Source organism: Salmo salar, chromosome ssa01 (assembly GCF_905237065.1).
Source record: "Salmo salar chromosome ssa01, Ssal_v3.1, whole genome shotgun sequence".
Lineage (NCBI taxonomy): Eukaryota > Metazoa > Chordata > Actinopteri > Salmoniformes > Salmonidae > Salmo > Salmo salar.
The window spans coordinates 1,874,710-1,889,778 of NC_059442.1; the positions used below are offsets into that span (position 1 = coordinate 1,874,710).

Sequence of the window (15,069 nt, forward strand, 5' to 3'; positions counted from 1 at the left end):
CCCCCTGTATATAGCCTCCACATTGACTCTGTACCGTAACACCCTGTATATAGCCTCCACATTGACTCTGTACCGGTACCCCCTGTATATAGCCTCCACATTGACTATATAGCCTCCACATTGACTCTGTACCGGTACCCCCTGTATATAGCCTCCACATTGACTATATAGCCTCCACATTGACTCTGTACCGGTACCCCCTGTATATAGCCTCCACATTGACTATATAGCCTCCACATTGACTCTGTACCGGTACCCCCTGGATATAGCCTCCACATTGACTATATAGCCTCCACATTGACTCTGTACCGGTACCCCCTGTATATAGCCTCCACATTGACTATATAGCCTCCACATTGACTCTGTACCGGTACCCCCTGTATATAGCCTCCACATTGACTCTGTACCGGTACCCCCTGTATATAGCCTCCACATTGACTCTGTACCGGTACCCCCTGTATATAGCCTCTACATTGACTCTGTACCGGTACCCCCTGTATATAGCCTCCACATTGACTCTGTACCGGTACCCCCTGTATATAGCCTCCACATTGACTCTGTACCGGTACCCCCTGTATATAGCCTCCACATTGACTCTGTACCGGTACCCCCTGTATATAGCCTCCACATTGACTCAGTACCGGGATCCCCTGTATATAGCCTCCACATTGACTCTGTACCATAATACCCTGTATATAGCCTCCACATTGACTCTGTACCGGTACCCCCTGTATATAGCCTCCACATTGACTCTGTACCGGTACCCCCTGTATATAGCCTCCACATTGACTCTGTACCGGTACCCATGTATATAGCCTCCACATTGACTCTGTACCGGTACCCCCTGTATATAGCCTCCACATTGACTCTGTACCGATACCCCCTGTATATAGCCTCCACATTGACTCTGTACCGGTACCCCCTGTATATAGCCTCCACATTGACTCTGTATCGGTACCCCCTGTATATAGCCTCCACATTGACTCTGTACCGGTACCCCCTGTATATAGCCTCCACATTGACTCTGTACCGGTACCCCCTGTATATAGCCTCCACATTGACTCTGTACCGGTACCCCCTGTATATAGCCTCCACATTAACTCTGTACCGGTACCCCCTGTATATAGCCTCCACATTGACTATATAGCCTCCACATTGACTCTGTACCGGTACCCCCTGTATATAGCCTCCACATTGACTATATAGCCTCCACATTGACTCTGTACCGGTACCCCCTGTATATAGCCTCCACATTGACTATATAGCCTCCACATTGACTCTGTACCGGTACCCCCTGTATATAGCCTCCACATTGACTATATAGCCTCCACATTGACTCTGTACCGGTACCCCCCTGTATATAGCCTCCACATTGACTCTGTACCGGTACCCCCTGTATATAGCCTCCACATTGACTCTGTACCGGTACCCCCTGTATATAGCCTCCACATTGACTCAGTACCGGGATCCCCTGTATATAGCCTCCACATTGACTCTGTACCATAATACCCTGTATATAGCCTCCACATTGACTCTGTACCGGTACCCCCTGTATATAGCCTCCACATTGACTCTGTACCGGTACCCATGTATATAGCCTCCACATTGACTCTGTACCGGTACCCCCTGTATATAGCCTCCACATTGACTCTGTACCGATACCCCCTGTATATAGCCTCCACATTGACTCTGTACCGGTACCCCCTGTATATAGCCTCCACATTGACTCTGTATCGGTACCCCCTGTATATAGCCTCCACATTGACTCTGTACCGGTACCCCCTGTATATAGCCTCCACATTGACTCTGTACCGGTACCCCCTGTATATAGCCTCCACATTGACTCTGTACCGGTACCCCCTGTATATAGCCTCCACATTAACTCTGTACCGGTACCCCCTGTATATAGCCTCCACATTGACTATATAGCCTCCACATTGACTCTGTACCGGTACCCCCTGTATATAGCCTCCACATTGACTATATTGACTCTGTACCGGTACCCCCTGTATATAGCCTCCACATTGACTATATAGCCTCCACATTGACTCTGTACCGGTACCCCCCTGTATATAGCCTCCACATTGACTATATAGCCTCCACATTGACTCTGTACCGGTACCCCCTGTATATAGCCTCCACATTGACTATATAGCCTCCACATTGACTCTGTACCGGTACCCCCTGTATATAGCCTCCACATTGACTCTGTACCGGTACCCCCTGTATATAGCCTCCACATTGACTCTGTACTGGTACCCCCTGTATATAGCCTCCACATTGACTCTGTACCGTAACACCCTGTATATAGCCTCCACATTGACTCTGTACCGGTACCCCCTGTATATAGCCTCCACATTGACTATATAGCCTCCACATTGACTCTGTACCGGTACCCCCTGTATATAGCCTCCACATTGACTATATAGTCTCCACATTGACTCTGTACCGGTACCCCCTGTATATAGCCTCCACATTGACTATATAGCCTCCACATTGACTCTGTACCGGTACCCCCTGTATATAGCCTCCACATTGACTATATAGCCTCCACATTGACTCTGTACCGGTACCCCCTGTATATAGCCTCCACATTGACTCTGTACCGGTACCCCCTGTATATAGCCTCCACATTGACTCTGTACCGGTACCCCCTGTATATAGCCTCCACATTGACTCTGTACCGGTACCCCCTGTATATAGCCTCCACATTGACTCTGTACCGGTACCCCCTGTATATAGCCTCCACATTGACTCTGTACCGGTACCCCCTGTATATAGCCTCCACATTGACTCTGTACCGGTACCCCCTCTATATAGCCTCCACATTGACTCTGTACCGGTACCCCCTGTATATAGCCTCCACATTAACTCTGTACCGGTACCCCCTGTATATAGCCTCCACATTGACTATATAGCCTCCACATTGACTCTGTACCGGTACCCCCTGTATATAGCCTCCACATTGACTATATAGCCTCCACATTGACTCTGTACCGGTACCCCCTGTATATAGCCTCCACATTGACTATATAGCCTCCACATTGACTCTGTACCGGTACCCCCTGTATATAGCCTCCACATTGACTATATAGCCTCCACATTGACTCTGTACCGGTACCCCCTGTATATAGCCTCCACATTGACTATATAGCCTCCACATTGACTCTGTACCGGTACCCCTGTATATAGCCTCCACATTGACTCTGTACCGGTACCCCCTGTATATAGCCTCCACATTGACTCTGTACTGGTACCCCCTGTATATAGCCTCCACATTGACTCTGTACCGTAACACCCTGTATATAGCCTCCACATTGACTCTGTACCGGTACCCCCCTGTATATAGCCTCCACATTGACTATATAGCCTCCACATTGACTCTGTACCGGTACCCCCTGTATATAGCCTCCACATTGACTATATAGCCTCCACATTGACTCTGTACCGGTACCCCCTGTATATAGCCTCCACATTGACTATATAGCCTCCACATTGACTCTGTACCGGTACCCCCTGGATATAGCCTCCACATTGACTATATAGCCTCCACATTGACTCTGTACCGGTACCCCCTGTATATAGCCTCCACATTGACTATATAGCCTCCACATTGACTCTGTACCGGTACCCCCTGTATATAGCCTCCACATTGACTCTGTACCGGTACCCCCTGTATATAGCCTCCACATTGACTCTGTATCGGTACCCCCTGTATATAGCCTCTACATTGACTCTGTACCGGTACCCCCTGTATATAGCCTCCACATTGACTCTGTACCGGTACCCCCTGTATATAGCCTCCACATTGACTCTGTACCGGTACCCCCTGTATATAGCCTCCACATTGACTCTGTACCGGTACCCCCTGTATATAGCCTCCACATTGACTCAGTACCGGGATCCCCTGTATATAGCCTCCACATTGACTCTGTACCATAATACCCTGTATATAGCCTCCACATTGACTCTGTACCGGTACCCCCTGTATATAGCCTCCACATTGACTCTGTACGGTACCCCCTGTATATAGCCTCCACATTGACTCTGTACCGGTACCCATGTATATAGCCTCCACATTGACTCTGTACCGGTACCCCCTGTATATAGCCTCCACATTGACTCTGTACCGATACCCCCTGTATATAGCCTCCACATTGACTCTGTACCGGTACCCCCTGTATATAGCCTCCACATTGACTCTGTATCGGTACCCCCTGTATATAGCCTCCACATTGACTCTGTACCGGTACCCCCTGTATATAGCCTCCACATTGACTCTGTACCGGTACCCCCTGTATATAGCCTCCACATTGACTCTGTACCGGTACCCCCTGTATATAGCCTCCACATTAACTCTGTACCGGTACCCCCTGTATATAGCCTCCACATTGACTATATAGCCTCCACATTGACTCTGTACCGGTACCCCCTGTATATAGCCTCCACATTGACTATATAGCCTCCACATTGACTCTGTACCGGTACCCCCTGTATATAGCCTCCACATTGACTATATAGCCTCCACATTGACTCTGTACCATAACACCCTGTATATAGCCTCCACATTGACTATATAGCCTCCACATTGACTCTGTACCGGTACCCCCTGTATATAGCCTCCACATTGACTCTGTACCGTAACACCCTGTATATAGCCTCCACATTGACTCTGTACCGGTACCCCTGTATATAGCCTCCACATTGACTCTGTATCGGTACCCCCTGTATATAGCCTCCACATTGACTCTGTACCGGTACCCCCTGTATATAGCCTCCACATTGACTCTGTACCGGTACCCCCTGTATATAGCCTCCACATTGACTCTGTACCGGTACCCCCTGTATATAGCCTCCACATTGACTCTGTACCGGTACCCCTGTATATAGCCTCCACATTGACTCAGTACCGGGATCCCCTGTATATAGCCTCCACATTGACTCTGTACCATAATACCCTGTATATAGCCTCCACATTGACTCTGTACCGGTACCCCCTGTATATAGCCTCCACATTGACTCTGTACCGGTACCCATGTATATAGCCTCCACATTGACTCTGTACCGGTACCCCCTGTATATAGCCTCCACATTGACTCTGTACCGATACCCCCTGTATATAGCCTCCACATTGACTCTGTACCGGTACCCCCTGTATATAGCCTCCACATTGACTCTGTATCGGTACCCCCTGTATATAGCCTCCACATTGACTCTGTACCGGTACCCCCTGTATATAGCCTCCACATTGACTCTGTACCGGTACCCCCTGTATATAGCCTCCACATTGACTCTGTACCGGTACCCCCTGTATATAGCCTCCACATTAACTCTGTACCGGTACCCCCTGTATATAGCCTCCACATTGACTATATAGCCTCCACATTGACTCTGTACCGGTACCCCCTGTATATAGCCTCCACATTGACTATATTGACTCTGTACCGGTACCCCCTGTATATAGCCTCCACATTGACTATATAGCCTCCACATTGACTCTGTACCGGTACCCCCTGTATATAGCCTCCACATTGACTATATAGCCTCCACATTGACTCTGTACCGGTACCCCCTGTATATAGCCTCCACATTGACTATATAGCCTCCACATTGACTCTGTACCGGTACCCCCTGTATATAGCCTCCACATTGACTCTGTACCGGTACCCCCTGTATATAGCCTCCACATTGACTCTGTACTGGTACCCCCTGTATATAGCCTCCACATTGACTCTGTACCGTAACACCCTGTATATAGCCTCCACATTGACTCTGTACCGGTACCCCCTGTATATAGCCTCCACATTGACTATATAGCCTCCACATTGACTCTGTACCGGTACCCCCTGTATATAGCCTCCACATTGACTATATAGTCTCCACATTGACTCTGTACCGGTACCCCCTGTATATAGCCTCCACATTGACTATATAGCCTCCACATTGACTCTGTACCGGTACCCCCTGTATATAGCCTCCACATTGACTATATAGCCTCCACATTGACTCTGTACCGGTACCCCCTGTATATAGCCTCCACATTGACTCTGTACCGGTACCCCCTGTATATAGCCTCCACATTGACTCTGTACCGGTACCCCCTGTATATAGCCTCCACATTGACTCTGTACCGGTACCCCCTGTATATAGCCTCCACATTGACTCTGTACCGGTACCCCCTGTATATAGCCTCCACATTGACTCTGTACCGGTACCCCCTGTATATAGCCTCCACATTGACTCTGTACCGGTACCCCCTGTATATAGCCTCCACATTGACTCTGTACCGGTACCCCCTGTATATAGCCTCCACATTGACTCTGTACCGGTACCCCCTGTATATAGCCTCCACATTGACTCTGTACCGGTACCCCCTGTATATAGCCTCCACATTGACTCTGTATCGGTACCCCCTGTATATAGCCTCCACATTGACTCTGTACCGGTACCCCCTGTATATAGCCTCCACATTGACTCTGTACCGTAACACCCTGTATATAGCCTCCACATTGACTCTGTACCGGTACCCCCTGTATATAGCCTCCACATTGACTCTGTACCGGTACCCCCTGTATATAGCCTCCACATTGACTCTGTACCGGTACCCCCTGTATATAGCCTCCACATTGACTCTGTACCGGTACCCCCTGTATATCGCCTCCACATTGACTCTGTACCGGTACCCCCTGTATATAGCCTCCACATTGACTCTGTACCGGTACCCCCTGTATATAGCCTCCACATTGACTCTGTACCGGTACCCCCTGTATATAGCCTCCACATTGACTCTGTATCGGTACCCCCTGTATATAGCCTCCACATTGACTCTGTACCGGTACCCCCTGTATATAGCCTCCACATTGACTCTGTACCGTAACACCCTGTATATAGCCTCCACATTGACTCTGTACCGGTACCCCCTGTATATAGCCTCCACATTGACTCTGTACCGGTACCCCCTGTATATAGCCTCCACATTGACTCTGTACCGGTACCCCCTGTATATAGCCTCCACATTGACTCTGTACCGGTACCCCCTGTATATAGCCTCCACATTGACTCTGTACCGTAACACCCTGTATATAGCCTCCACATTGACTCTGTACCGTAACACCCTGTATATAGCCTCCACATTGACTCTGTACCGGAACCCCCTGTATATAGCCTCCACATTGACTCTGTACCGTAACACCCTGTATATAGCCTCCACATTGACTCTGTACCGGTACACCCTGTATATAGCCTCCACATTGACTCTGTACCGTAACACCCTGTATATAGCCTCCACATTGACTCTGTACCGTAACACCCTGTATATAGCCTCCACATTGTTATTTTACTGATGCTTTTTAATTATTTGTTATTCTTATTAGGTATTTTTTTAAACAGCATTGTTGGTTAAGGCTTGTAAGTAAGCATTTCACTGTAGTGTCTACACCTGTTGTATTCGGAGCAAGACACAGAGAAAGACAGAGACAGAGAGACAGAGAGAGAGACAGAGACAGAGAGAGAGACAGACAGAGAGAGGTCTTACGTGGACAGCTGTTCATAGTGTACCACTCCATCAGAGAGAGAGACAGAGAGAGACAGAGAGAGAGAGACAGAGAGAGAGAGACAGAGAGAGAGAGACAGAGAGAGAGAGACAGAGACAGAGAGAGAGAGACAGAGAGAGGTCTTACGTGGACAGCTGTTCATAGTGTACCACTCCATACACTGTCCGAAGGGGAAGGAGGCCACGTATGCATTCGAGTCCACACACTGCTTCATGTTGCTGCACCACATACACTCAGAGCTGCTGCTGGTACACTCAGTACACGTAGCCCGCATGGAGCACGCCGTCCGACACTGCTTGGCACTGTGATTGGCTGACGAGACAGGAAGGAAGCATATATGTAATGGATCCACACTCAGAGAGAACGGAAGGGACTGGGAGAAACAAAATGATGAGAGACAGAAGGGGACTGGGAGACAACGATGAATAATGTATTGGATCCACACTCAGAGAGAACGGAAGGGGACTGGGAGACAACGATGAATAATGTATTGGATCCACTCAGAGAGAACAGAAGGGGACTGGGAGACAACGATGAATAATGTATTGGATCCACACTCAGAGAGAACGGAAGGGGACTGGGAGACAACGATGAATAATGTATTGGATCCACACTCAGAGAGAACAGAAGGGGACTGGGAGACAACGATGAATAATGTAATGGATCCACTCAGAGAGAACAGAAGGGGACTGGGAGACAACGATGAATAATGTATTGGATCCACACTCAGAGAGAACGGAAGGGGACTGGGAGACAACGATGAATAATGTATTTTATATCAATAACCTATTTATAAATGATCTACTGGGAATTATGCAGATATGCAAAACATTGACTTGGAGAGTGTGTCCATTTAGCTATTTTCACTACAGTCCCCATTTTTCAAAAAGTTTCACATAAACCAGTGTGTGTGTTTGTATATGCGTGTGTGTGTGTGTGTGTGTGTGTGTGTGTGTGTGTGTGTGTGTGTGTATATGCGTGTGTGTGCGTGTATATGCGCGTGTGTGTGTGTGTGTGTGTATCTAACCTGCTCGTTCACACAGACTCCCGTTTACAGGGTTAATGCAGGTCTGGGCCTTAAGGCCGCTGGATGCCGGTTCTGCTAGGTAACCACAGAAACCGGCGTCGCTGGGTTCCCCCGGCAACCACTGGAGGGAGGTGTTAGTGAAGGGTGACATGTCTTCCCAGCACCAATAGGAGACGTTGATCTTCCTCAGCCCCACCCACGGCGTCACCAAGGCCTTGTACTGAAAAGACCAATCAGAAACATGACTAATATTAGACGGTTATAGACACAAACCAAGATTCCATCCAAACATTTCAAGCCAATTAATTATCTGACGCATGAAAGAAGGTCACAACCCGGCTGATGGAAACATGAAATGGCGGTCCACTTTTATAAATTTACATTTTAGTCATTTAGCAGACGCTCTTATCCAGAGCGACTTACAGTAGTGAATGCATACATTTTATACATTTCATTTCATGCATTTTTGTACTGGTCCCCCGTGGGAATCGAACCCACAACCCTGGCGTTGCACACACCATGCTCTACCAACTAAGCCACAGGGACGGCCTGTGGCTATAAATGCTGAATTCTTTTCATTCGACATGGTGGAATGAATGAAACCAAGATTGAACTCTTAAACCTGAATGCCAAACGTCACATCTGGAGGAAACCTGGCACCATCCCTACGGTGAAGCACGGTGGTGGCAGCATCATGATGTGGGGATGTTTTTCAGCGGCAGGGACTGGGAGACTAGTTAGAATCGAGGCAAAGATGAACGGATCAAAGAACAGAGAGATCCTTGATGGAAACCTGCTCCAGAGCGCTCAGGACCTCAGACTGGGGCGAAGGTTCGACGGTTCACCTTCCAACAGTGCCTTTGGGACAAGTCTCTGAATGTCCTTGAGTCTGAACTTGAACCCCAATCGAACATCTCTGGAGAGACTTGAAAGTAGCTGTGCAGCGACACTCTCCATCCAACCTGACAGAGCTTGAGAGGATCTGCAGAGAAGAATGGGAGAAACTCCCCAAATACAGGTGTGCCAAGCTTGTAGCGTCATACCCAAGAAGACGAGGCTGTAATCGCTGCCAAAGGTGCTAATAACCTACTTTCATTATGTATTGTGATGTCATTATGGGGTATTGTGATGTCATTATGGGGTATTGTGATGTCATTATGGGGTATTGTGTGTAGATTGATGAGGATTTTTCTTTCTTTTAATCCATTTTAGAATAAGGCTGTAACGTAACAAAATCTGGATAAAGTCAAGGGGTTTAAATACTTTCTGAATGCACTGTATGTTGTAATATATTGTAACGATAGTGACCTTGCTATATACAGTACCAGTCAAAGGTTGGGACACACCTACTCAGTCAAGGGTTTTTCTTTATTTTACTATTTTCTACATTGTAGAATAATAGTAAATATGTTAAAACTATGAAATAACACATATGGAATCATCTAGTAACCAATAAAGTGTTTTATTATATAATTTTGATTCTTCCAAATAGCCACCCTTTGCCTTAATGACAGCTTTGCACACTCTTGGCATTCTCTCAACCAGTTTCATGAGGTAGTCACCTGGAATGCATTTCAATTAACAGGTGTGCCTTGTTAAAAGTGAATTTGTGGAATTGCTTTCCTTCTTAATGTGTTTGAGCCAATCAGTTGTGTTGTGACAAGGTAGGGGTGGTATACAGAAGATAGCCCTATATGGTAAAATACCATATTATGGCAAGAACAGGTTAAATAAGGCAGTCCATCATTTACTTTAAGACATGAAGGTCAGTCAATACTTTGACAGTTTCTTCAAGTGCAGTAACAAAAACTAACAAGAGCTATGATGAAACTGGCTCTCATGAGGACCGCCACAGGAAAGGAAGACCCAGAGTTACCTCTGCTGCAGAGGATAAGTTCATTCGAGTTACCAGCCTCAGAAATTGCAGCCAAAATAAATTCTTCACAGAGTTCAAGTAACAGACATCTCAACATCAACTTTTCGGAGGAGACTGCGTGAATCAGGCCTTCGTGGTCGAATTGCTGCAAAGAAACCACTACTAAAGGACACCAATAAGAAGAAGAGACTTGCTTGGGCCAAGAAACACTAGAAATGGACATTATACCGGTGGAAATCTGTCCTTTGGTCTGATGAGTCCAAATTTGAGATTTTTGGTTCCAACAGCCATATCTTTGTGAGACACAGTAGGTGAACGGATGATCTCGTCATGTGTGGTTCCCACCGTGAAGCATGGAGGAGGAGGTGTGATGTTGCTTTGCTGGTGACACACTTAACCAGCATGGCTACCACAGCATTCTGCAGCGATACGCCATCCCATCTGGTTTGCCCTTAGTGGGACTATCATTTGTTTTTCAAAAGGACTATGACCCAACACACCTCCAGGCTGTGTAAGGGCTATTTGACCAAGAAGGAGAGTGATGAGAGCTGCATCAGATGACCTGGCCTCCACAATCACCTGACCTCAACTCAATAGAGATGGTTTGGGATGAGTTGGACCGCAGAGCGAAGGAAAAGCAGACAACAAGTGCTCAGCATATGTGGGAACTCCTTCAAGACTGTTGGAAAAACATTCCATGTGAAGCTGGTTGAGAGAACGCCAAGACTGTGTAAAGGTGTCATCAAAGCAAAGGGTGGCTACTTTGAAGAATCTCAAATATATTTTTATTTGTTTAACCCTTATTTGGTTACTACACGATTCATGTGTTATTTCATAGTTTTGATGTCTCCACTATACAATGTAGAAAATAGTACAAATAAAGAAAAACCCTTGAATGAGTAGGTGAGTCAACTTTTGACTGGTATATGTTGTAATATATTGTAACTATAGTAACCTTTCTATATATGTTGTAATATATTGTAACTATAGTAACCTTTCTATATATGTTGTAATATATTGTAACAATAGTAACCTTTCTATATATGTTGTAATATATTGTAACTATAGTAACCTTTCTATATATGTTGTAATAAATTGTAACTATAGTGACCTTTCTATATATGTTGTAATAAATTGTAACTATAGTGACCTTTCTATATATGTTGTAATAAATTGTAACTATAGTAACCTTTCTATATATGTTGTAATATATTGTAACTATAGTAACCTTTCTATATATGTTGTAATATATTGTAACTATAGTAACCTTTCTATATATGTTGTAATAAATTGTAACTATAGTAACCTTTCTATATATGTTGTAATATATTGTAACTATAGTAACCTTTCTATATATGTTGTAATATATTGTAACTATAGTGACCTTTCTATATATGTTGTAATATATTGTAACTATAGTAACCTTTCTATATATGTTGTAATAAATTGTAACTATAGTAACCTTTCTATATATGTTGTAATAAATTGTAACTATAGTAACCTTGCTCACCAGAACGTTCATGATCTGCAGCTCTTTAAGGACGAAGTCCACCTTCTTCTGATTGGTCAACGAGGCCAGGACGGCGTTGTGACCCCGACAGGTCAGCTTGGCGTTGTCGTACGAGTCCTTTGCTGTGATGAACTTCAGACACGAGTTACCCACCAGGTGCCAACTCTCACCACAAATATTCTCTGGAGGGAGAAAGATACATTTTGATATATTATAAAGAGAGATAGATGTCTATAGAAACAAAATGTTCTCTGCAAGAAGAACAGGACAGGACCGTTGAAAGGATACCTTGGGGATTTTGTCAATGAGGCCCTTTATTTCCCCAGAGTCAGATGAACTCGTGGATACCATGTTTATGTCTCAGTGTCCACTATGAAGGAAGTTACAAGTAGTTTTGCGAGCCAATGCTAACTAGCGTTAGCGCAATGACTGGAAGTCTATGGGTATCTACTAGCATGACTATGGGGAAATAGATTAAGGTCCTCATAGCCAACATCCCCAAAGTATCCCTTTAAAACATCTAACACCAACTTATCAGGGCAACATACAAATCTGTAGGAAACAATTGTGATCAGTCCTTTCCTATGGTACAGTACCTTCAGAAAGTATTCATACCCCTTAACTTATTCCACATTTTGTTGTTACAGATTGAATTCAAAATGGATTAAATAAATACAAAAGCTCACCCATCTATACACAATACCCCATAATGACAAAGTGAAAACATGTTTTTAGAAATGTTTGCACATTTATTGAAATCGAAATACCAAAATATCCAATTTACATCAGTATTCACACCGCTGAGTAAATACTTTGTAAAATCACCTTTAGCGGCGATTACAGCTGTGAGTCTTTCTGGGTAAGTCTCTAAGAGCTTTACACACCTGGATTGTACAATATCTGCACATTATTCTTTTCAAAATTCTTCAAGCTCTGTCAAGTTGAATGTTGATCATTGCTAGACAGACATTTTCAAGTATTGCCATTGATTTTCTTCTCCCAGGTTTTCCTCTAAGATTGTGCCTGTGCTTAATGCTTAATATTAGGACAGTTTAAAATAAATATAGTAGGCCTAGCCTATAGAAACCTGATGGGATCCTCCTCTTTTAATAGAGGCCATCACTCTGTTTTCTCCCACATTTGCATAGCTTATAGAAATGTTGCGCAACATGAGCTCACGGGCTCTCGTGAAGTGTTCGATTAGATTATTCAATTACATTTGCATTGATGTCAGAGTGAATAGAGGGACAATAGAGTGCTGAGTACCAGGCAGTTAGCAAGTTCAGTAGGTTACTAACGACCAGCAGCAGCATCAGAGCTTGGAGAAGACTAGTTACCGTGACTAAACGGTCATGTGGAATTTGACTGCCTTCCTGACTCGTGACCGCCCGTGTGGCGGTAATACGGTCACCTCAACAGCCCTAGCGATTGGACAAGACTGTAACACCTACTGACCAGGACATTAGGGAGTTGTTGGGGGAATTGGTAGATGACCTTTTAGATATTACTGCACTGTCGGAACTAGAAGCACAAGCATTTCGCTACACTCGCATTAACACCTGTTAACCATGTGTATGTGACCTATAACATTTGATAACTACCAAATGGATATGACGGAAAAGGGGTAAAAATATCTATATTATTATTAAACACGGAATGAGTCCATGCAACTTATTACGTGATTCGTTAAGCACATTTTTACTCCTAAACATATTTATGCTTGCCATAACAAAGGGAATAAATACTTATTGAGTCAAGGATCTTTCAGCTTTTCATTTTTTTATTCATAAAAATAAAAAAATAAAAATCCACTTTGGCATTATGGGGTAGTGTGTAGATCAGTGACACAAAACAGCAACACAGCAACATTATGAAAAAGTCAAGGAGTGTGAATCATTTCTGAAGGCTCTGTATGTAAATGGGGGATACATCTAAGAAAAGCAGGAATTCCTGATTAATCAATTAGGAAGAAACACATCCCTGCAATGCATAGCACAGTATACTGTTAAACACTAGCAAACCAGTACAGCTTTGAGGAGAGATGTACAGTAGTATACAGGAAAGGTTTTGCATTACCAGGTAGAGAGATGCAGTTCTGGTTTCTTACCAGGTAGAGAGATACACTTCTGGTTTCTTACCAGATAGAGAGATGCACTTCTGGTTTCTTACCAGGTAGAGGGATGCAGTTCTGGTTTCTGGGCTCTTACCAGTTGCTTTCTAGGTTACCAGGTAAGCATATACACCTCTTTTTTTTGGGGTTCTCACCTGGTAGAGCGATGCACTCCTGGTTCCGAGGTTCCCACTGGCAGTTCTGGTCCACCCCACAGCTCTTACAGCTGGTCTTCTTGTTGCAGACATATGATGGGTTGTCTTTAGGACAGACATCATACTCCATGATGGCCCCCTGGGGTAGGAAGACATGTCCTACATATTAACATAAACTAGTATTTCCTGCTTACTCCCTCCTGATTCCAGGAGTCTTCCCATTTCTGAAAACCCTGGGTATGTTACTGGAATTCTGCAGCGAAGAGACAGTGTGTAAAGTCCATGTAATCTACTATAACGTTATGATAATGAGCGCAGCCCATTGGCCGTTCTTACCGTGACGGCTGTACAGTTTGAGCTCACGGAGAGACACTGAACAGCACACCACTGGCAGCCGTTGGTATTGGATGTGCAGCTGTAGCAGTCCGTGTACTGGTCACAACGATCGTTGTCAACATCTACAATACAACCACAGAGGAATATTTAGTACAGTTAGTAGTATAGTTACAGTACACGTACAGTATCCGTATGTGCACAGTATTCATACAGTATTAATATAGTATTAGTATGCGTACAGTATTCATACAGTATTAGTATACTATTCATACATGATTCGTACAGTATTAGTATTCATACATGATTAGTATAGTATTCATACATGATTCGTACCGTATTAGTAAATTATTAGTATTAATACATGATTCGTACAGTATTAGTAAAGTATTAGTATTAATACATGATTCGTACAGTATTAATACATGATTTGTACTGTATTAGTAAAGTATTAATACATGATTCGTACGGCATTAGTAAAGTATTAATACATGATTCGTACAGT

At 44.6% G+C, this 15,069-nt stretch overlaps 1 protein-coding gene across 10 annotated transcripts in view; it reads right to left on the reverse strand.

The window, feature by feature from the left end:
• Window positions 1–15,069, reverse strand: part of LOC106610160 (attractin) — a 210,059-nt gene that overhangs the window by 128,034 nt on the left and 66,956 nt on the right. For all 10 annotated transcript variants that reach the window (XR_006761182.1, XM_045704612.1, XM_045704577.1 and 7 more), the window contains exons 13-17: window positions 14,568–14,689; window positions 14,232–14,370; window positions 11,967–12,148; window positions 8,581–8,800; window positions 7,680–7,865 (exon numbers count right to left, since the gene is read on the reverse strand). Coding sequence is in view for 9 of the 10 variants with exons in the window: in XM_045704612.1 (XP_045560568.1) it covers window positions 7,680–7,865; window positions 8,581–8,800; window positions 11,967–12,148; window positions 14,232–14,370; window positions 14,568–14,689 (849 nt within the window). In the remaining variant the exon portion in view is untranslated. The remainder of the gene's footprint in view (window positions 1–7,679; window positions 7,866–8,580; window positions 8,801–11,966; window positions 12,149–14,231; window positions 14,371–14,567; window positions 14,690–15,069) is intronic.